Below are 24,683 nucleotides of genomic sequence, written 5' to 3' on the forward strand. Positions count from 1 at the left end.
TGCCTGCAGGTTTACAGGCTCATCCCCCTGGCACGCTGAGGAAGACAGCACTTAGCCTACCTGGAAATCAGTGCTCTTTATAGAGCACAGCACAATAGCTCTATATTTAAACCTGTTTTTGTTCAGGTCAGGAAATCCTGCCCGGGCTGCTGCACCCAGTCTGCATTTCTCTTCCACGCGAGGAGATAGTTGTTTCCTGCTGTTATCTGTTTTCCTTTTCACATTAATAATCCAATTTATTTTATTCTTTCCTATTGTATTCTGTTGTGTCTCCATGATGAGAATCGTCTGCACTCAGTCAATTAACCATGAAGGAAATGAACCAGCAGATGTCGCCTAAAACGCGTGGATTTATTATGCATCAATTGTTCTGAGTACTTCAACTTAAATTATCACCTTCAGCTCTCACCTCTTTATTTTAGTTTAATCAAATAGTATCACCATAAAGTCGATCAGTAATTCTCATGACTTTTTCCATACTTTGATATCCCTTATATTCCTAATTATATGGGTTGAAAGATTTGCAATGGTGCATATCCAAAATATCATAGGGCAACTTTTTTGCTACTTTTTTTTTTAACTTGTGCATCTCTGCAGAGCATTTGATGGAGTCTGTAAATGGAGATGCCATTCTTTGTCTGAATGAATTTCAGCAGCACATTCAGGCTCATGCGGGCATGAATTACAGGTATCCCTTCACTTCCTATTATGAGTTTACCATATCTATATCTCAAAGAAGACAGGAGAGAAAAAGTTCAAGTCGCCTCATGTTGGGTTGGAGGGTGGTTTCCCAGCCCGTCCATCCCCTACGGGCGCAGTGTCTCCGTGCGCTATGTGTCCACAAATCCTCCCTTCCAAAATGAGTTTTGGAAGCTGTGCGCTCCTCCCTGCTTAGAGTTGGGCTCAAAAAAGACACTCAACCATGATATTAACATAGGTTCTAATGGGGAAGTCTCGCTTTCACTGGCTGTGCTTCCCTTTTCTGAGACTGACCAGCAGCTTTCGGAGGTGCCCTCTTTCCAAAAGGAGTTTGATCATTGCGAGCGCGTGTGTTGTCTATTTATTGTTGGTGGTATCACAACTTGTATACTCGCAGCAGCACCGGGACAAAAGGACTGACAAGTACCGACACACCCGTGGATTGTATCACTTGGATATCAGTGACTCAGACTCTGTGGATTCGCAGAGCGCTGTGGTCCCGACACGGTCCAACGTGGTGTATATAACACTGAAGTCTAAGCGCTTGAAACCAGCAAATATTCGGGGTACAATCAGACCAAAGCTGCGGAGAAAAGTGAAACGGAATAAAGAGGCTAATTCTGCTTTTACGCAGAACAAACTTGTCACTTTGGAGCAGGACGCGGGCCAAATTAAACGCTACTCTGCACCCAAGAACTCCTCGTGGGAAGCCAGGGATATTTATCACAAATCCTTGAATACAATCCATAAATCCCACAGAGATGCACAGGCAGACTCTCACATCAGCTCTATCCGAATTTACAGCCAGAGGGCACCGCCATGGCTCAGCCCGCAGGACGTCAGAGCCATGCGCTTTCTTGCGGACGCCGAAGTTTTGCGCATCAGAGAAGTTTCTCACAGAGACTCTCAGTCGTTTCTGATATTTGAGGTCGAGAAGTCAGTTTCACCCATCAACCAAAAACACTCACAGCTGAAGGATACATGTGGTGGGCAGTGTGGAGTGATCCACAGTCCCGTGGACACCACTGAGGTGTTTGCTTTCCATCTGGACAGGGTGCTGGGGCTCAACAGGACATTACCAGCAGTGAGCAGAAAGTTCAGCTTTTTACACGGTATGTCAACAAAGGACAAAGTTTCTTATTTTGTGACAGAAGCTGGATGAAACTTACTATGGAGTATTTTTAAAACCAAGTTAATTCACAGGTGTGCTGAGCGTGTTTCAAATGATGATAATCAGAGGTAGGGATTGACATGTCAGAGGAAAATAAAATGCATTTCCTAACTTAATTGGTTGGTTTCCTCACTCAGAGTTTGATCCTTTCTATATACTCAGGATCCAAATTGCAGATTGCATCATCAGCATCACAGCACTTGAAATTCAGCACAGTAATCAGTTCTACTGAGACAGACTGAAAGCGTGGATAATAAGTGAATATCCTGATCAAGTAAATCTGTGCAGCTTTGTCGTAGATTTAGGGGGTTTGGAGATAAAGCTTTTACAATACTAACTCATGTAGTACAGACCTCTTGAATGTGTTGTTTTAACCTCTGAGTCACTGAATGTCATGGATATGTTAAAGGCATAGTTGAGATTATTTGTGGTGTCATATGAGGTACTTATCCATAGACAATATATTACAGTTGGTAGATGACAGTTGGCATGCCCCCAGTTTGGAGAAGCAGGCTGGAGTGGACATCGAAGCTTAGCAATGTGCTGTGGAGGGGTCAGCAACATTTAGAATATTTTAACTGCCTTACCTTAATGTCAGACAGTGATTTCTTGCAGGAAAATGAAGCTGTAGTAACGCTCTCCTCAAAGCCAGACTCCATTGACAAAAAGAGTGATTTAACATCACTGAACACAGGAGCTGCTGGTCGACCACTGCCTTGATCAGTTATCTTACTCTCCGTGTTAGTGCAGATTCACCAAAGGCACGCAATCACACAAACAAACTAATTGATTGAAGCAGTGGTAGATTAGCAGCTCTCATGATCAGTGAGCTAAAATTTCTGTTTTTCTCAATGGAGTCTGGTGGCTTTAAGAGAGCATAGACGGGGAACTGAAGCCGATCATGGCTTTCCTCTAAGAATGAGCTGTTGACGGAAAGATAAAGTGGTGAAAATACTCTCAATATAGTGTACACTTTAACTAATATTGATATTTAATATTGGACCTTTTATAGGTGGCTAAAATACAGTTTTTGTTGCTGACCCCTCCACAGCAGTACATTGCTTAGCTTCCATGTCAGACTCCATCTTGCTTCTCCAAACTGGGGGCATGCCAACTGACATCTACTGTCTGTATTACCCTGTCTATGAACAAGTATCCCATACAACTTTACCTCCAGTGTCCAGTGTGTAGGATTTAGTGACAGCTATAAAGTTATCTTCATGCATCAATGGTGAGGAGAGGAGTCGAGCTGCCACAAGAGCAGAAAAGAGGGGCTGATATAGGAGCTGGTATGTACAAGCAGAGAGCAAGTGGGGAGGAAAATGTGTTTAATTCCAGGGGCAGTGAGACAGGAACATTGCTAGTGTGTTTTGGCCTTACGGTAGCACAAACTTGATTCTTATTTTCAGGTGATTATGAATTAATGAAAATTTTATGAATATATTATATTATTACCATTTCTGCCAATAGATGTTGCTGTCTCATGTGTGTAGCTCAGCGTGTGACATAGACAGTGACGTGGGAGGGAAGCCGCGGCTGTCAGTCCTTCGGTGATTCTCTCATAAGTTGGCCCGTCCTTCATCATCCCCGTCATCTGCCGGTTATTGGCCTCTTTGTTTGCGAGGACAAGGAAGGCACGCAATTCCTTGTCTCCCCAGTTGCTCATCTTTACAGTGTCTGTCAGGTTTGTGTTTCCCTCTTGCTACTAGCTGCTCGCTAAATCCTGCTATCAGCAGTTTCCTGTTTATCCACCGCCAGTGGGTCGCACTTGCGGCGTCATCAACAGCCCCTCCTGTTGTGGAAGGCCGCCTCGTTCTGTTTAAACTAAAAAGGTTCCGCCAATATGTCTACCCTAAGAGGCGGAAAATTGAGCACCTCGGATCAACTCGCCAATCTGGCTCTGTGTGTCTAAACGCTCGCAGCTTGTCAACAAAACGGACCAACATTTGTGGAAAATCTGGCAGTGCAAAAGGGGCTGAAGACTGGATGACTAGAGACTCTTTGAGGTCGAAAAACATCTCAAGCTAAATAACTCACAATCCCAACATTATAAAGATAGCTCTAAAGATTGGATCCTCTTCCATGGAGCATTCCACCATGTTGTTCACAAGCACTGGCACTTGAGAGGGCCATCTGTGTTTCCACATTAATTTTCCTACATGTTTGGGACACAGGAAAAGTTTCAGTTTTGCCACCTCACTGGATGCCACTAAGTCCCATGCACTAGACCTTTAAATCAGGTGCTCTGGAGTCGTGGTGGGAGAAATGGGCACTGAGGATCCAACAGCCATGTGCTTTTGAGCCACTCTGAAATTCTACCTGTGTGATGTTCAGAGTGTCAGCAGGACTGGTCCTAGTTCCTAGACTGAGAGCAGAGCTAGTCCAGATATATTCAAGGCCAAAACTGGCAATAAACAATGTCCTCTGATTTCCAAAGCAAAATACTACTGTGATGAGACAGATTGTAAATGGCATGAGACTGAGGGAATCCTCATTGCTCTCCCTGACATGTTGAGTATCACAGGGAGCAGGAGCCTCATAAAAATGGTCTTGAGACCAGATTAAAGGACAAAAGCTGCACTATGTTTTCATAGTCTATTTATGTAGTGTAATAAAATGTACTAATGATTGACAGGAGACTCAGTTTGAAGGCATAAATTCAAACTTTGCCAAAAAAATATGTATAAATGTCCTGAGCACCATAAACAGTCGCCCAGTTATGATCTGCACAAAGGTATAAAGCTGAGTGCAGCTGTGCAGGTGTGTGTGTGTGTGTGTGTTAACCACTGGTGCAGTGTATGCATTGCTCAGTGAGCTTTTCCAGTATAAAAATAGGTTAAAAAAAACTCACTGAGACTCAACAGTTGCTGAAACCTGACTATAATCCTTTTATCCTCTCTCTTTAGATGGCCAGCCCTGTCCAGTGGTGTCATGGGATGCATCCCTCTACCCAGAGGGCCTCGCTGCAGGCCGGTCCATGGTGAGGCTGACATGGGGGGCGTACCAGAGCTCCCTGAAACAGAGGTGCTGGCATAAAAACATCAGCCCGAAGCCTGACTCCGGCTGCTCCACAGTTCATCACTATGAGTGGAGTAAACTGGCTCTGTTTGACTTCTTATTACAGGTAACAGAAGCAGCTTTAAAGTAAGACAACTTGAACATATTTGATAAATTCCACATTTCTCTGGAACATATCCGCAACTTTTCTGTCCTTCAGTTTGCGTCTGTGCCGTTACCGCTTCCCCAGCTTTATTAAATTCCAAAAGTGTTTCATAAGTGACTTTCTTGTTGTTGCCTGACATCAGCAATGTGCTCAAACAGCTGTTATTGCAAAAGAAATAGGTTAAATATCCTCAGAGGTATTGTCCCTTTGGCTGAATATGTCCTGTTTCCTGTGTTGGAGGCCTGGATCTCTGATCAGAATTTGGCTTTGAGGACACATCTCCTGACAATTCTTTAAAATTCATCCCACGATCATGAAGGAGCAAACATAACTGAGAGCGGAAATGGAAAATACACTCTGACAAAGTTTGGAGAACAACTGAATCATCCATAGAGGTTATAGTGCAACAACTTTCTATCTTATTTTTAGTTCCTTATGAATACAGCCTTAAATAAGGAATGGGAAATTCATATTGTGCTGTGAAGAGAAGCTGATTCCAAACAAATGGACATATAAGGTTTCTTTGATACTGAATAACAAAATAAATCCCATCTATTCATATTGTAGCAGATACTTGTCCTGAACTGACCCTCACAGGCCGTGTACTGCTCAGCTGACAACATCCATGGCTGAATACTGAAGCCAAACCTCAGACATCTCTCATTTTAAAAATATAAAATCAATTTATATTTGTATTTCAAAATGAGTCTCAATGATTAACCTCACGTTTTTTTTATTAGACTTTAGATATTAGCTCGCCTGAATTTTTTTCCTCTCAGTTTTTTAAATCTTTCCTGTGGCAAAAATGATCGTACCAAATGTTCTTTTTCGTGTGAAGAAATATTGCCGCAATGCCTAAATGTACTAAATTAATTTCTGACTGGATTTTCCATCTCATCTTTTGAATCCCAGAGTGCACTTTGTGAAAGTTCCTAATTTATGAGAGGCTCATTAACCTCTGCACAAACTCAAAAAGTAAAATGTAATGGATTCAACTTGATAAATTCAAGTTAAATTGAAATTATGTCCAGCTACTATTCAAGCATGTTTTATGACTGGAATTATAATGTTAACTTATAAATGTCAGATGTCCGCAGTGCCTTAACTACTTGGCAACTAATAAGTCAAAAGTTGACATGGTTAGTTAGAGTGCTCTTGATTATCGGTGGAAGTAGACAGCCTGATGCTCAAAGTGGCCACGCCCTTAATTATGTGACACTGTACAACTGTCATGAATGTTGAAATTAGCTCTAGAGACTAAAAACTTTTCTGTGCCAGACTGTAAACATGTTTATTTCTGCTGTAAAGATGGGCATTTTAACATGGGGGTCTATGGGGACTGACTTGCTTTTGAAGCCAGCTTCAAGTGGCCATTTAAGGAGCAAGGTTGTCACATGTTTAAAAGTTGTTAGCTGAAACCAGTTGACCTTTCCCTAAGCCCCGCCCCTTTGTGATAGTCCAACAAGCTGTCAGAGTAAGCATGGAGCCCACACTGTAACTAACTGCACTCCCTGGAGAAATATTATCATATTTGTGGAAAAATGAAAGAGTGATTCTAGAGAGAAGCAGACAGAGGGGTCTACAGTCTGTGTTTGAAGGATATATCCAGGATGTCAAACTGACTCAGCAGCAACAACAGGTTAAAAAGACAAAGATAGTTAGAAGCCAAAGCCAAACTATAGGCTACAGATCACAGTGTAAAAGTGAACCACCACATCACTGCTGATCGCCACACAAGACAATGAATATAAAGGGAAACTTTGCTGATATTGAACCAGCTGTGTGGCATCGCAGTGTGTGCAGATGAACGGTGTTTAACTTCGCCCCCGTGCTGCTGCCAGCACCCGGACATCTGCTGTTGGACGGGCAGGGATCTCTGGGGGAAGCCAAACAACAGTCATCCTCACACAATGCGATGACACACAGCTGGTGGAATATGAGCAAAGTTTCCCTTCTTCCCTTCACTGGTTCCTGTACAGCAGGGTCGGTCTTTTTTTTGTCACCGTTACTTACTATATAATGACGAAAACTCAGTCTGTGTGTGTCTGTTCCATGTTTTTCTCCTCACTGACTCGGTCAATCCATGTGAAATTTGGCACAGTGGTAGAGGGTCATGGGAGGATGTGAATGCAAACTTTGAATGGGCATATCTCATGCCCCATATGTCGTAGAGACATGAAACTTTGCACAGAGATGCCTCTCCTCATGAGGAACAAATGTGCCCCAGGAACCCATAACTTCCGGTTATATAGATTTTCCGCCATTTCATTGATCTCTTCCTAGGAAGTTCGACCGATCTGCATGAAACTGGGTGAACATAATCTAGGGACCAATATCTAAAGTTCCCTCTTGGCAAAAGTTGGAAAACTTACTAAAACTGAGCTTCTATAAGGCAATGAATATTGCAGAGGGTGTGGCTCATCACATAAAGGTGTATAACATCTCAAGGGTTTCACCCATCACCACGCAACTTTGTAGGCATATGAGCACACATAATCTGAGGGGACCCCTCCATTATTGACCCCATCAAACAAAATGGGGGCGCTAGAGAGCTCATTTCTTATCTAGTCCTGTAGAACAGGACGCCTCAAGGTGACTGGAGAAATTTAACGCTAATTGGCAACTGGGTGGTGCTATAACAACAGAAAAATGCTTAAAAATGGCTAAAATGTGACCGATCGCTGCGGCTCCCCCTGTGGACCAATGTTTGTTTTTTTCTTCTAATTTTTGGTATGACTAAGTCATGGCATGGTATGCTGTACATAATCACGGAAACTGTCAGTGTGTCATTCTGTCTGTTCCACGTTTTTCTACTTACTGACGTGGTCAATCTATGTGAAACTGCATATAGGCTTTGAGGATTGGCATAGGTAGAAGATGACAAAGCTACCAATGGGTATGGACTAGTAATCATTAAAAAGCAAAAGCAGCATGTGTATACATTCAGTAGGCTATATCTCCAGTAGCTAGCTAGCTAACCCTACACTTTTCAGGGTTCGATTTTGGTTTTGGAACAGGGAAGAAACGTATATCTTTTTCCAACCTCTCCAGGTAACGAGTATCATTAATACACAATGTGCCCCAGGCACAACATTGAGCTCCAAATCCACAAAACCAGCCTGAAAATGAAGGAAATCTGAAACGACTGCATTAGAGTCAACGGAGCACAGCTGTGTCTGAGCTGGCCTGATGCTACGCTATGATCGGCTAGTCTGTGTCTGGGAGTGGGACTGAGCGAAGGGTCAATCAGTATTTCAAGTTCATTACAATGGACACTGGGTTTGTATGGGTTGAACTCCTTTATTTGAAATAGAACAGAAAGGAATGTGTAGAGGCGTGATGACTTGACTGACAGGTATGGAGGTCTTTCAACTCATCTCACTTCATGCCTTGGTGGATGCTCATCGACCCAAGCTGCCCAAATTCCCAGGTTTCTGAAAAAGGTGCCTGTGAGTGGCTCACAGTAATCCTGGCATTACAGGTCCCATCTGAAACCTGAGTGGCATCTCAGATGCTCCATCCTTGGCTTTATTGAGTCTTCAGTAGCATCATGTAAAGCCCCTGCCACTCAAATGTTTAAGCATATTGATGGATGTGTCGAGTGGGATTATGGGTTGCCAGTCCTGTGTGGAGGAAGCAAGTAAACAAGCAGTGCTTGTGCCAGAGAGGCACTACGAAAACCAACGTCTTGGATGTGTTTAGTGTTCTCTCTGCCAAACTATTTTAATTATTTTATCCTGTAATAAAATTATTATCTAGTATAACGTTAAAGGGAGCCAGTCAGTAGTGCGAATACGCTTGTTCAGGTCAAGAAAAGTTCCTGCGCTTGCCAGGATCAGCAAACATTAAAAAAAAAAAGAGCTCCATAAAGTCCTATCAGAAAATTCATGAATCAGTCACAGCTGTGATTTTGTTCTATGACCAGATAATTATTCAGCCAGTCCTACTGTACCATTCCACCTGCTGTTTTAACACAATTTTGGTTCCTAACAGGCCAAACTCTCACACATCACCAATACTGCTGCCAGGATAATTGGTCTCCCCACCCTCACCCTCACAGAGTTAAACATCAGGGCCATTACACGCATTGCTACCTCAATAAAACAGAACATCACACACCCACTCAATCACCACCTCACCCCACTGCACTCCAGGCGCAGGTACAGAGCACTGAGGTGCAGAAGGCCTCGCTTTGGGAAGAGCCTGATCCCCGCAGCCAGTGTGGGGAAATAGAATCTACCCTCTGGGACAATAAAGTCTAATTCTCAGTCTCCTCCTCCAGATTCATAACCGTCTGGATCAGAGCTGCTGTGGGTTCAGGCCCAGGCTGGAGGATGAGTGTGTGGTGCTCGGCCACCACGCTGACTGCAGGGACCAGAACCACATACAACTGACAAACATCATGCACAGGGGTCACGACCCCAGACACCTGGTCTTCACCAACAACAAGGGATTCTTCGACCGCAACGAGGACAACCTGGACTTCAGGCTCCTGGAAGGAATCAAAGAGTGAGTTTGGATCACAGTTACATCTGTTATGTGATAAATGATGTCAGTGGTTTTTGTTTTTTATTGCTCTGTTAAAATAAGTGATTTTATTGAACCCATATTTAACAACCACGCAATTAATAACACAACAGACACACTGTAACATGTAGAAATAGCAGAACACCGACACACAATGACAAGAACCAACTGACTCATTCATCCTTGTACTTATGAGAGCTTCAAAATCAGGCAGAGAGACTAAGTCACGTATTTCAAATCTTCTTGAAGGTTATTCCAAGTGAGAGGAGCAGAGGACATGAAAGCTTTCTTTCCCAGCTCACTCAGAGCACTAGGAACAGACAACAAAACTAAGTCTTGAGATCTCAGACTGGAGCTACAGTCAGATCTCTGTTCAATCAAAGTACAAATGTACAAAGGGAGTTTAACCAGTGTGGCTTTAAAGATGAACAAATACCAGTGACTGAGCCTACGAAAGGTCAAAGAAAGTCATTAAAGTTTTGTATTTTATATATGTATATATATTTTTTTATCTTATTTCATTTATAACTTTTATTTTCAATTCACTTTAGTTTCAGTTAGTTTCCAAAGTGGGTTTGCTTGTTTTATTTAAGTTTTTAGCCTGTTTTTTATTCTATTTTTTAAAAGTTTAGTTTTAGATCTGTTTCTATGAATTTTAATATTTAGTTTAGTTATTATTTTATATTTTATGAATTGATAAGGCCTTAAACTAAAGGCATGTTTCTGCATATTTTTGTTTTATTTCTTCTTTTTTTTTATCTTATTTTATTTTTATTTTCATTAATTTATTTTATTTTATTTTATTTCATTTTTAATGAATAAAATACTTTATTTTGAGCAAAATAATAAATAAAACATCAGTCAGTTTTCTTTTGTTTGTGTTGTACTGTTTGAACACACAGATTTGATCAAAATAAGAACTTCATCGTCATGAACTTCATCAGTGTTTCCTATTTCCAAAATATTTGTAGATAAAAACAAAATTTACAACAGGTTAGGACGATCGCAAGACTATTTATTACACGGTTAACAAAACTGTCCACAGTGAAGATGGATTATTTGTTGGAGCACAAGGGACAGTGGACAGTCTTTTTTGGGTTTTTTTTTTAGTAGCAGTTTTCCCACAGTATTTGATTTTATCACCCTTTACAACACGGTTGAAAAACAATTCAGCATGTAGAGCTGAAAAATCAGATTTGAATCTCTGCCAGGCATGTTCAGCAACTCTTATTTTAAAGTTTTTGCAAGCAATAGAATGCACATTTAAAACTCTCAAATCCTCTTTTGATCATTTGTAACCAGAGTTTAAATGTTAAAAATATACTTTAACCATTTATATGTTCACTTTTAGCTCACAGTGTAAAACTAAATTCAATCTGGGGGGGGGGGGTAATGACGTGTTATTCCAGTTTATCCCCCACTGATCTGTGTGGATCTGTTTGGATTTGTAATTCCAAACCACGCTACAGGGACGTGTCTTTCATTTCATCTATCTTTTGATCAATAAATCAGCAAGTCACACAGCTGGGAAGACGCAGAAGAAACTGTGGTTTGGCAAGGACACTTGTGTCTCCTCTCAAACACGCATCCTTGTGATCCTCATCAAAACTGCAGCTTCTGTTCTGGCATTCAAATGAGATATAATATAGAGGCATATGAATGTAGCTGTTATCAGATGACTTCAGGCTGTAGGATCACGGGACATCTTCACTAATACCTGATCTGTTTTTTAATCAGTTGAATTCTTTGTAGATCTGAGATGGTTTTATGTCTTTGACTTTTATTAAGGATTAATAAAGTGTTTGACATTTTGATCTAGGCATATTCTAAATCAGCTTGTACAACATACAGCATCGCAGTTTATTGGAAAAGCTGAGCTGCTTGAAAATCTAAACGTAGTAAACAACCTCTCAGCAGTCTCTCCACGACTTTTCTCAAGTCATCTTCAAAGTCCACATGGCCCCCTCCCCACAGCCTCTTGTGGGTTTGTCATTTCAGTGATACAGTGATTTCTCTGAGGCACAGCTCCTCTGCACGCAAAACTATGAGTCAAGCAACAAATCACACAGCACTTTGGCTCATTAAGCACAAAGTCCTCCCATACTAAGCACATAGACTAGTAGTCATGCTCCAACCTGGGTATATTTCCCTTGTTCTCGTTCAAAACATCTTAGTCGTCACTCGCCCACCTTCATTCCTAAGTGTAAAAAATGACGAAGCCCACGACCAACTCTGAGCCAGCTGCTGCAGCTTCACATGATATATGAGCTAATTTTTCATCTCTGCTGATGTTTCAATTGTACACTTGCAAGCTGTTGAAATGTCAAGCAATATACCAGAGTTATTCACTTTCTGCCTGTAGGGGTTCATGTTTACTCACTCAAATAGAGGTTTTAGTCATACAAAGATCCTCAGAGGCAGCCAGTGGTGAATATGTGATTGGGTAAATGTAGCTTCAACTGCAAAGAAGCAAACAGCAGCTGCTTTTAAATGACAAACTGTTGTCTATGTCCAGTCTAATAATCAGAAATGTAACTGTCTTTGTAAACTCCTCTTAATCATTATGTTTATGAGCTTAGTATTTCAGCACGTCTGCTTAGCAGTTAAGTGAATCATTCTATTGCTATTAGCAACGGCCAGAGGCAAGGCTCCATAGTGACGGGAGTTTAATTCACTGACATTATAACATATTATGTTATGTCAAACCTGTGTTCAACTGGGGGTCATGTTCACTGTGTTCAGGAGAAAGGTCCATATGAACGGCCACCTCTTGTGGCTTTCACGACCTTGCAAGTGGAAATTTTCTGAGAGCTCCGAGTTCACAACTGTGTGTTCATGGAGTGTCTGAAATGAACTTTTTGACTCACCTGCCAACGGGGCTGGTAGATGAAAAAAATACTCCAGCCAAGCATACATTTTTCCCAGCCAAAATAATAAACTTAGTTTTTGTTTCAGTACATTCCATTGAGATAATAAGATATTATGTTGAATAGAAACTGAAAGAAAGGGTCAAAACAAAATCTGAGGCAAACTGATTTTAAATATATTGGGCAACTCATCACCACAGCCTCAGCATGTCAATACGTTCCCTCTGGTGAGATGTAATGCAGTATACATGGCCATAGGGCTTTTATTGTGAAAGGTAAGAATGGAAGACAGTTTGGCAAAACTAGTAGTACCGGAGACGGTCGGTTTTGTTGGTCTCATATGTATATATTTGTGTCTGACTCAGGCAGCAGAGGAGCATCCCAGATGACATCAAAACGCAGTACAGACTCTCAGTATTGTTTTTATTACATTTTGGTCCAAACATTCACTCCCCAGTGTGGCGGATAGCCTTTTACTTCCCAAACAGAAAATCTACCCACTTTTGGTTGCTCAAGAGTTCCTATTTGAAGGCAGCATTTGACCAAATACATGTAGAAACATTATCTTAATTCAAAGCAATATTATAGTGTTACCAACCTGATCATAGGCCTTAACTTTCCGAAGCTAAATGAGTTTCCAAACAGCTGGCATATAGCCTCTGGACATCTTCAGTAAATCTAAGGAAAGTTGCTTAAAAAATCTTTGTACGGCCCTTGGTAGACATCCGTCAACTTTGAATAGCCAACATGGCTCGTTGAATTCCAGTAGGATCCAATCAGCAGTAATAACATTAATGCAGCCTACACAAAGTTAACTCTTGCAAGTGATTGTGTGTGTCCCAAACTATCAAGACGGAGAATGTGTTTCAAGCCCTGAACCCCCCTTGCACAAGTGATGCTAGGTAATGTAGGCATAAAAGAAAGTAATTCAACTTCAATTTAAGTTGTTACAGATGTTTTTTACAGGTTTGATGATGGATATTTGTGGTGTCCTGTACAGCTTTTACTGTTTTCTGCACTTCTGTCTGGTTACAGTGACATCTCATAGGTTCAGTGTGTACAGTAGGATTTAGGGGGGTATGATGGCAGAAATTAGGCATTTATATCTACTTATGGAGCAGGTCCTTGTCTATGGAAACTGCTGTGTTGCACTGCTATACATCTACAGTAGCCCAGAATGGACAAACCACAGTCTGGCTCCAGAAAGGGCCATTTGCATTTTTGCATTTTTGCATCAGCCACTGCAGGTCATAGCTTCTTTGTTACAAGACTGACGGAAAAAACACTGATTTGTAACATGAAACTTGTGTATTCAGGAATTTTATCACTTGGTCTGTTTGTTATGGAGAGGAAGAGAGCGAGAACACTGAATTCTTTCCAGGAGGAGTTTCATCCAATTGCAATCTGCAGTCCTCACTAGATGCCACTAAGGGCCCGTCAGAATACCCCCCCTTAGCCCTACCCCTACATTTGTGTATTCCCGCGAGGAGTAGTGGTGTCCCAATTCCTTTTTGCTTGTAGGGGTAGGGGGCATAACGAGGGGTAGTGGGTATGAAACTAGCCCTCCGGAGCGAGGGATTTCAGATGCTGACTTGCCAGCGAGGGGTAGACGTTACCATGGCTACCACCACGGGGAAAAAAGTTCATACATAGCTAACGTTACCGTCGTCAGGTTGCTTGTTAGCTATCTAGCTAGCTTGCACTATCTGGCGTCTGTCCTGTTCTGCAAAAATTGTTGGCTTTTTCACATTACGATAACACGCCAGCTAGTATAACTATGCGGCCTCGTAATGTTAGCTGGTTAGCTAGCTAACAGAAGTCCCCTTTCGTCTGTTGTTCATCAAACGAAGCATGATGAATGCTGCAAACGCGATCGGTAGGACGAATGAGACTCCATTGTAGATGCCGGTTGGAAATGTAGATGGCTCGCAGCTTCCTTAATATTGCAATGAAAATGGTGTAAAGAAACAATCAGGATAAAGCTGCCCAGATGTTCAACACCACATTCAGCTGCTTCTAAAAAGAGGGGCGGCCTATTATAGCTTCGCCAATTACGAATCGAGCAGCTGCGACATGTACCTGTAACTAAAACTCCACTTTGATTAAACTCCCTCCTGACTGTGTCTCTTTCTGTCTGTCCAGGCTCCCAGAGCAGGCTGTATCGGTGCTGAGGAGCAAGAGGCTGAGGGAGAAGCTCCTCCAGTCACTGTTCCTGGATGAGACATACTGGGAGAGCCAGGGCGGCCGGCAGGGCATCGACAAGCTGATTGATGTGATTGAGAGGCGGGCCAAGGTCCTCCTCACCTACATCAACGCTCATGGGATCAAAGTCATCACGATGAATGTGTGATGAGACTCACACCGGTCAGGAGGCCAAATTATGGAGACACAGATAAAGTAAATTAACAGCTTGATCCTCTGTGGCTTCACTGTGTCCTGTTTGGATTGTCCTTACAAGACACTGGAGCATTATCCACTCAAAAAACAACATATAAAGTAGTCTATAAAAATAACAATTATCACATTGAATGAAGGACTTATGATAAATTCCCCACTTTCCTTTCAAAGCAGCACAAGCTGTGTTGTTAGCTCTGTAATAGAAAGCCATTCAAGTCATTAACATTTAAGGGAACCTGTTATTTGCATTAAATACTGAGAGAGGCTTTAATTTAACTCATTTTGACATTTAAAATGAGTTTATCTTCTTTATGTTTACTTCCTCCTTTCATGTCTTTACTTCTTCCTCCCCCAGAGGTAAATGCACTACCATTATAATGTACAGAATACGCTGCATGCAGTTATATCTTTTGCTCCACCTAAGACCTTCCAGTAAGAGTAATCTACATTGTGTATGAATGGAATGCACTAAATGACATGTTATTTTCTTTTCTGCTGCTCAAGTGTGTGGCAGGAATTAAGATGCTGATAAAGCCTTGTAGTGAACAAGCCGCAACTCAGATTCAGTTGGCACACTGGCACGTTATACACTGAAAGAAAAAGAAAATCTATTTTAATGAGTTATTTAATCTTGCGTACAGTCTTAAATGATTTTCTTTCTCTTACAAAATTCCCAAGAAGTCAAAGAAGCTTTTAGTTGTTTAAGATTCGATACAACATCAGTTATTATCATGATGATTGTATAACCGGAAGACCTGTACTTTAAGTCCAATGACCCGCTTTTATGTGCACTCTTATTTTCAATTTGTCAACAAAAACACCTTTAGCTGTATCTGTTTTCACTGTATTTATTTATTTTTGTACTTTCTGCTTTAATTGTTGAAGATTTTCAAGCATCAGATGGTCATTAAAAGCCTTTATATGTCAAACATTTCAGCTTTGATTAATAAAAAAGCACAATTTTCAGTCATTAAAGTTATATCAAGCTTTTCATTTTCACTTTGCTGTATTTAATTTGCCTTGAAACATGACAACATTTAATTCCAGGCAATTTGTCAGTCACAAACAGACCTGCAATTTTATTTATATTGACTTTACTGTGATAGTGTAAAGAGCCTGGCACTTGTCGTGACAACACCACCATCAGATGGCTATTAAAATAGACACAATCTATAAAAATGCATTAGCAACTTTAGACATTTTTCCTTCACGTCTACTCAGTGTCAGTCAAAGCATGGTCAGAAATAGTCCGTGGCTCTGAAATCTGAGCTCAAGCGTGGGGTCTGCTCTTCATGCTGTCGTAAACAGCGTGCTTTGGGCACTGAGAGTCGGAGTCGACAGGGCTTTGTGGGTTATTTTCTCGCGTCCGTGCCTGGCATTCACTCTGCTGTTGTTTTAACCCCTCTGCACCCGCATTAGTGCGTCAGTGGGGTCCGTGCCTCTGTGTGTTTGTGTTAGAAAGACCCCTCTAGTTCCCAGAGTGCTCTGCAGCGGAACTTACTTTCTTTACACCCATACATGTGTGCATATTTTCACACAATAACACACACACAGACAAAAGATGACTTTTACGCAACAATATATGTAAAGACACACAAAGATGAGCATTAGGACCTTCCCTGACCGCTCCCCCCATGTCCCCATGTTCAGTCCCACTCAGTGAAATTAGACCAGTGTAAAAACAGTGTAGTGTTCTGCAGGTCAAGTGCTGCACTCCAAACTGACAAGCCTTTACAAGCAGCTACTTAGACACACTCAGCAAAGCATTAGTTTTCACTCATGAGAAATATTTTTCTGCAATATTGCAAATAAGAAAGGTAACGTTCTCTCTTCAAGTAGTCACATAAGCAATTATATGCAGCAATATTTAATACAGGCAGAAAATTCACTGCAGGTATTGAAGAATAAGTACTCATCCCAAAGAGTGGTCTTTTTTCAGAGTGACATGCTGAAGCATTACAGTTTAAATCCATTAAACCTTTTTCACACTTTCTTGGTGAGAGGCACTTGATGTGAGGGCTGCTGTGAAAGTGCACCTCCTTAAGGCAACAAAAAACGTTATCTAGGGTGCGATGGTACAATGGAGAACCAAGAAAGGAAAGCAGAGGAGATACCTGCATTCCAATACAACTGTGCTGGACCCCCACAAAGAAGGCTGAGACCTTAAATTATATCACCTTAAATTATATCACCACAATTCAACCGGTGAACTTCCACTGCATCAGCCAACCCCGTGACCAGAGGCCAACACCAACTGCAGCACCTAAAGCAACACTTACCTTTCTGGAAATATTACGCTTTTCTTTGTTTAGGTTAAAATGCTTTTAATAAGCTGATGGCACACTAAAATGTAAGTGAATTCCATCAGAGATAAAAACTCATAATTATACTATTCTCATATGGTTCTAAGAAAACTCCGACCATCACTGCATTCAAGCGTCCTGTCTGTCTTCCCCACGTGGAGGCCTCCGACTGACGTAATCACGTGCGTAAAATCCCCCCCCAACATACGCCATAACGTTATATATGACAACACAGCATCCAGTTAGCCTACTGTAGCCTAAGCCTCCGTATTATCTTCCTTGTTTGTTGCCAGTCACCAGTACTATCTAACGTTAGCGTTTATGTTATATGTTAAAACTCATCAGTCATCACTGACCCCGGATAAGTTTCAAAACTCTGGGGTAGCGTTTGACTGTGCAGGACAGGTAACATTATGTTTAGTTTGCTTCTAATATAACATATAACATTATATATGACAACACAGCATCCAGTTGCTAATGGCTAACGTTAGCCTACTGTAGCGTAGCCTCTGAAACATTAATGTTATCTTCCTTGTGTGTTTCCACTTACTAGTAACGTTAACGCTACTATCTAACGTTAGCACTGTAACCTTATTCTAAAACTCATCAGTCATCACTGACTCCGCTTCAGTTTTAAAACTCCGGGGTTGCGTTTGACTGTCTTGGTTGTTTTACACTCGCTCTCCTATTCTGTGTATCTAACGTTACCATGCCAACGCCTACGTCTATGATAGACGAAATGGAGGAGGGGGGAGTAGGCCTTTGGAGGGAGGTGGAGTTGTGGATGTTCAAATTTTTTCCAAGTGCTGTGTGAAATGCAAGAAAGGTAAGAGTAGCTTTAAACTACACATTAATAAGTTCAATTTACTAAAATCCAAGTAACATAATTTGTATAATGGAAAATATAATAGAAAATAAACAGCACTTAGCACTTTGCCTTTCCTCTGCCCCTACTCCTGTACTGTTAGGACCCAGGCAAGAATGTGCACAGGACTGAGACTCACACACCTGTGCTCCATGAGCCCCTAAACAGCTCAGGGGCTCTCACCTTGACTGTCCAAATTTTGCCTTGGTCCTAGTTCCCCCCCTTCTTCAGTAGGATAGATATTAATATGCACCAATGCAACTCTGTGCTGTGCTTATTATCATATCTTCATTTGCACTCGTGTTCTACAACTGTAGGTTAAGACCCATTTTACAAAACACAGAAACTGTATTTGATCCTGAACAAACAAATTAATGAGTTGAATCTATGGTGAAAGTTTAATAAGAGCAAAACATGTTTCACTTTAAAGTGCCTCAAAGGAAAATGCAATGTTTGCAAAATGTATGTCCTCAGGCACATCATTAAAATCTGGGCTTTGTACTTCTGCTTTTATATTCTTTGAGCACTGAGGTTTAGCTTTAGTAATGATTCATGCAACGTACAGATTTACCTTTAATGATCTAGTTTTTCTTTTTACCGTATGACAGGCCTGACATGTTCAATCTTGTTTACACTGATAATGAGCCTCTTGCTCTTACAGTTCATCTGCTTTTCTTCTTCTCTCTTCACTTCTTCCTCTTACCCTGAGTTTAGTTTAACATTTTAGTTCTTCTTCTTGTCTCTAAGGGAGTGAAGTCACTGAGAAGATTTTGTCTTTCATGCAGTGGGTGAGAATAATTTAGGATGGTTCATCTGCCCAGCTGGCTGCTGCCTGGTCCGACTCCAAACAGCATCCAAACAGAGGAGCTCTTTATTCTCGTAACCTCGACTGAGCGCTGATAGTCACTGTGGTTTACTATGATGTCATTTCCTCCATTCCCTGCCCTTTAGAGTTTGCCACTGACCAACATTGACCTTTGATTAAAAAAAATCATGTGCCCACTGACAGTATTGGTCGGAGTAATGTATTTATTATGGCATTTTTTTTAATTTATGTTTTGAATTTGTTTTCTGTAGTGCTGTGTTTGTAGTTGCACAAAGAACATTTGCAACATCTTGTAACATGGAACACAATGTCAGTGCACACAGTACACAGTCCAAATGGTTCATGGTGCTTTCAGGGAGTTTGCTCACTGCTGTTTTGGACACATTTTACACTTCAAGTAACAAAATTCTTTGACATTTTGGAATACACCTATGAATTCACTGTTACTGTCTTGCTGAGAGTTAGATGATATGATTGATACCATTCTGATGTCTGTAGCCTACAATTAGCCTGGCATCGCTAGTCCAATTCGCAAATGCGGTTTAGTCTGCAACCACTCAGTTTATTTTCAGTTTCCAAGTAGTGTTTCAATAGCCACAGATCAAAATACCTCTGGACACAATGGGAAAGACCTATAACCAATCAGAGCACAAAACATGTGACACAGTGCTGAATGACACGTGCCAAGATATGCTGTGATGGTGTAGCATATGTCTGTGAATGACTGTTGACATTTTTGCCATCAAAATTTGAAAATATGCCTCAATGGCGATCCTCTTTCTTAAGCTAGGTTTATGCAAAGGCGTGCGAGCTGAAAATGACATCATCATGTATCTTGTGTCAAGACTGAAGGCTCTGTAAGCTGTCAGTCATGGTAGACATAAAATGACCACAACCTCTTCACACTGTATTATGTGATGGTGGCATATAATGTGTTAAAATTATGTGCCAGCTCCATCATTAAGGGTCCTTTGACATGGTGGACACATGAATTCCCTGATTTAATGACATCACGCAATAGGTGGTGGTTAATGTTACGATTCCATAGGTAGTAACCCTTTGGAAAACGAGGAAGTCCGTGTAGGGATGTGGTCGGGGACAGGTCAAACAAACACAGAACTTTAACCCAGAGGACCGCTGTTTGTGTCACTGTTGAGTAATTTCTCATACTTTTGTGTGTTCATATTGAACAAGCTGATATCAGATTAGTGGTTGTGATTATCCCGAAGGGGGCCAGGTGGGAATCTGTTTGTTATCTGTTTGAAACATGAGTTTGCAGATTATTCTGGCTCCCAAGCTACTTAATACTGAATATGAGGCTACAACCAGCAGCCCATTAGCTTAGCTTACCATAACAACTGGACACAGCTGGATTTGTCCTCTCCAATAAAGGTAACAAAATCCACCTAGAAGCACCTTAAAATCTCACTAATTACCACACTACGTCTCATGTGATTCTTCTGTATAAAAACCAACTGTAAAATGATTATTTGTGGTTTCCCCCATGCTAAGCTAAGCTAATTGGCACATGAGTCTGCGCAGACAGGTATAAATTTGTCACCTCTTGTTGGTGGGGTAAAACCCATACCTAACATTAGAATTATATTTTGAAAAAGGCATGGGTTGTTCCTTTTGGGTGCCTTTTATCTATTTCAGCCCCACTTTCTCATGTTTTCTTTGACCATTCACCAAGAGCAGCTGTGATATATCTAAAAAGCTTGCAGGTCTCACTGTTTTCTGTAAGGCCTCTCTAACCCTTGAAACATTAAACTGTCTTTCACTGCCAAGAGTCTCCAGGAGTGTTTCAACACGGCAGCATCTGGGTGGTCACTGTCAGAGGAAGATTTCAGGGGAAGATTCCAAGAAAAAGCACCAAAATTATTCTCTTTTGTCTCCTTCAACACAAAAGCAACCAGACACAACAAAATGTGCTGCCACGCTGCCTGTAACACTGCTGCAGGAAGCGCTCTTTACGCTGATAAGAGGAGAAATTGAAAGAATGTCAACATGTGTCAGATGAAGTCAAGTCATAGCTTGTTTTTTCACTAAATAGACACATAGTTATTTGCTTAAAGATTTATGGAATCAGGGAACATAATGAATAATGACTTTATAATGACTTTAGCTACGTGTAGAATTTTTTTTGCAGGTGTGTGGCACATTGCCAGGATCTTTTAATCTTAACCCCTCTTTGTAGAAGAGATCAAGTTTGAAGAGGATTTGTCTCAGCTGTCCTGAAAACATCTCACCCTGCAAATCTCACTTTTCACTCCCTGAGTGTTTTAATATCCCAGCACTTGTCAGTTTAAATGGCATCATCTCATTTTCTAACTTCACTCTCTATTTCCTCCCTGAGTTAATCCTTTTTATTTATTTTCTATTTTCAACATAAGCAGTCTTTTTTCATTTCTCTATTGGTTTCATTCACTTTTTAAAGTGCTTTCCTGATTCAGGGCATTGTGATTGTTTGCACCTATGTCTAAGCTAGGGTTGTCAGTTTCAGGTTAATTCTGCTTTCCATAGCTCAGAGCCAATTAACCAGAAGCCAACTGGTTAAATATTAATAAAAAAAAAAAAAAAAAAACAACTGCAAAATGATGTAAAATACCAGGAGTGTTTCCTTTTAGTCTGGTGCTCCACTGACCCAGTGTGACCTTTAGCATTACACTGCTAAGTGCTAGCCATTCAGATGTGATGAAATTTTAATGTTTTGTGTTGTAAATGTCGTGCATTTTATTTTCTGTTGGCTTTGCTGACAGACAGGCTGCTAGCCATGTTAACGTGCAGAAACATTGCCCACTGCCCACCCTCTGCAAAGCGCACCACTTGTGTCAGGTGGGAGCTAGCTAGCAGCGACGCTCATTCGCAACTACCATCGGTAACACCATCCCTGTGGTAGATGTTGTAGCTGTGAAACATGGTGCCCACCCTCTGGTTTCCCCTCGGGTAGCAAAATCCTTTTAGCCTTGTTAACAATGTTAGCAACACTAGCCATGCTGACATTGCTAACAGTGCTAACAGAGCTAACAGTGATAACTTTTGCAGTTTGCAATGCTAAAGGGGGTTTCAATATTGAAAAACTGACCTGCTTACACAGTGGGGTGACCTTGTAGGAGACTGGAAAATGGGCAAAATATTTTCACAGACGTTGTTGGGTTGTGACAGCGTTACCAGAAGTAATCGCCAAATGACTGGCGCTGCTAGCTAGCTTCCACCAGATCCAGATAGTGCACTGTGCAGTAATTTGTATTAATTTGTAGGAGGTTAAAAATATTCTTGGTGGTTATTAACCAGGTCGGCACGGTAGTATGATGGTTAGCACTGTTGCCTCACAGCAATTGGCTCCTGGTTCAAATCCAGGAGGTAGCCCTTCTGTGCAGAGTTCTCCCCGTGTCAGTGTGGGTTTTCTCCGGGTACTCCGGTTTCCTCCCACAGTCCAAAGACATGCAGGTCTCTTGGACTCTAAATTGTCCGTAGGTGTGAATGGTTGTCCAGGGTGTACCCTGCCTCTCACCCAGTGTCAGCTGGGATAGGCTCCAGCCCCCCGATGACCCCCAACAGGATAAGCGGTTAAGAAAATGGATGGATAGATGGATGGTTATTAACCAACTAACAGATGAACGATTAGCCATTGACATCCCTGCTCTAAACTATACAGCTGACAATTTCAATACAGTTTTTGTGTAATTCTGGTTGATGAAAAATGTAATTGTCCTAGGGCAGGTATTGTGTTTAGGTCAGCTAATTCTTTAGAAATAAAAGTCATGAGTAAATACACTGCACTAATAAGTGAGTATTACCACCAAAAGCTCACTTGAAACTGTATCTGTTTCTCAGATTGAAGCCCAGTGACGTAGAAGGCTCTCTCTCAGGAAAGAATGCAGCTACATGAGGTAGTTTTGCCAAAGGCGGTGTATGTCAATAATCTGTAAAAGCGGATTCAATGACAGCAGTAGGTCGAGGAGAAACTTGACCTAAACACTGAAATATTAACACACTCAGATTCCATTTGGAGGATTTAGATTTTTAAATAGCTCAAAAATCCATAAGTTATGCACAGAGATATATATATGACAAGCTGAGGGTGAATAGCCGCAGGCTCATCACTGACAGAACAAGAAGGTGAGTGAACAGTGCAGTGAGCTACATGTTTGATCACATCCAAGCACATCCAGCTCTGTGTTTTTGTACCTGCACTTACTTTTAATCTTTCTGATTTTGGAGGCGGTGCAGGTCAGGAGTGGGGTCAGCGGCAGAGCATTTCCCCTGGAGCTGGTTCAAATTCAGTGTGTAGCTCAAAGACATGTGAGCAGGACGTCTGAGGTCGCAGGGAATCAATCCAAGTGTCAGTTACAAGGCAGCCTCTCCAACCACTCCCCTACCCTGCTTTTATTTAGCAACTGCGGCGGGAACGTTTAGGGGAGTAATTTCCCTGTCAACATCTAATGCTGATAACAGCTGACTCTGTGAGAAGGAAGGTATTTAATGCACCGTCGCCTCAATACAGTCAGTTTACTCCATTCAGTTGCAGCTGAGACAAAGGCAGTTTTATAGAAAAAATATACTCAATCACACAAGTCTTTCACCTCCTACACAAATACATCAACTGGATGCTGAACACAGGCTGTGATTTGTACTTGTTCTGTAATTTGGTATGCCTTAATTTGGTCTCTTTGCACTTCATCTCAAGCCCTGCAATAACTCCATGTCTCTGCAACGAGTGCAGCAGAGTCCACTCTTTGTGCATTGTGGATGTGTTATTTAGTGACTTGTAATTAGTTTGTGGTAATTTGATTAAGTATAAACATATTTAGTAAAATAAAAAATGAAAGAACAGTATAACTGAAATGATAAAGACCTTAAAGGAATACTTCACCCCACAGATAACCATTTGTGTGTCATTTACGCACCCCTGTGTTACGTTGAATTCATGAGAAAAGCTTTGTTTTTCTCCATGCCACTGGTGAACAAAGAATCCAAAGATGGACAACAGCAAAACTATACCAACTTTACACAAGTCGTGCAGTATAATCTAGGTCTCATTTATCCAGTTGTATTCTCAGTTGTTCCCAAAAACATGCATTTTTTTTTGCAAAACCTTAGTATTCAAACCTTGACCTGAAAGTAAAACTTATCTATGCTCTCTTCAAAGCCAGACTCCATTGACAAAAACAGTAATTTTACCTCACTGAACACAGAAGCTGCTTTACCACTTCGTCCATCAGTTAGATTGTCTTACTATGTGGTTCTGGTCTTTTAAAGATCGATTTGGATTCACCAAAGTCACACAATAACAAGCTGAGTTGATTAAATCAGTTAGTTTGAGCGCAGGAGCTGCTCATCTATAGACCAGCAGCTCTGACGTTCAGCAAGATAAAATTAATGTTTTTTTCAGTGGAGTCTGGCTTTGACGAGAGCATAGATAACTTTCGCTTTCTGCTCAGCTCCTTGTTGGAACTGCCTGTTTGGAAAGCACTGAGCATATGACTAGATAAATGAGACTTGGATTACATCACACGAGCTGTGTGAGCGTTTGTCAACAGATTTTTGAGATAGTTTTGTTGTTATAAAACGTGGACCCCTATGACTTCAATTCATCAAGAATTTTCTCTGTCTTTGGATTCTTTGTTCATGCTGGCAGCATGTGAGTAAAACAGAGTTTCCTTCATGAATTCAATCTAACACGGGGTGAGTAACTAATATATATATATATGGTCATCTGGGGGGTGAAGTATTCCTTTAAACCTAGATTTAAACCCTAACAACAAGGTGAATGACCACATCAACAACAACCATCATCTGATGTGAGAACTTTGGATGTAGAAAAGAACTAAACAATTACATAAAAACATACAAGTCGTCAAT

General features: G+C 41.2%; 1 protein-coding gene across 1 annotated transcript; it reads left to right on the plus strand.

Moving 5' to 3' along the window:
* The first annotated feature begins 535 nt into the window (after positions 1–535).
* Positions 536–15,783, plus strand: gask1b (golgi associated kinase 1B). The gene is made up of 4 exons (XM_049585127.1): positions 536–1,811; positions 4,777–4,994; positions 9,316–9,542; positions 14,570–15,783. Exons 1-4 carry the CDS (start codon positions 944–946, stop codon positions 14,775–14,777), a joined length of 1,521 nt encoding a protein of 506 aa, XP_049441084.1. The 5' UTR covers positions 536–943; the 3' UTR covers positions 14,778–15,783.
* Positions 15,784–24,683: the final 8,900 nt, after the last annotated feature.

The sequence above is a fragment of the Epinephelus fuscoguttatus genome, linkage group LG9 (assembly GCF_011397635.1).
Source record: "Epinephelus fuscoguttatus linkage group LG9, E.fuscoguttatus.final_Chr_v1".
Classification (NCBI taxonomy): domain Eukaryota; kingdom Metazoa; phylum Chordata; class Actinopteri; order Perciformes; family Serranidae; genus Epinephelus; species Epinephelus fuscoguttatus.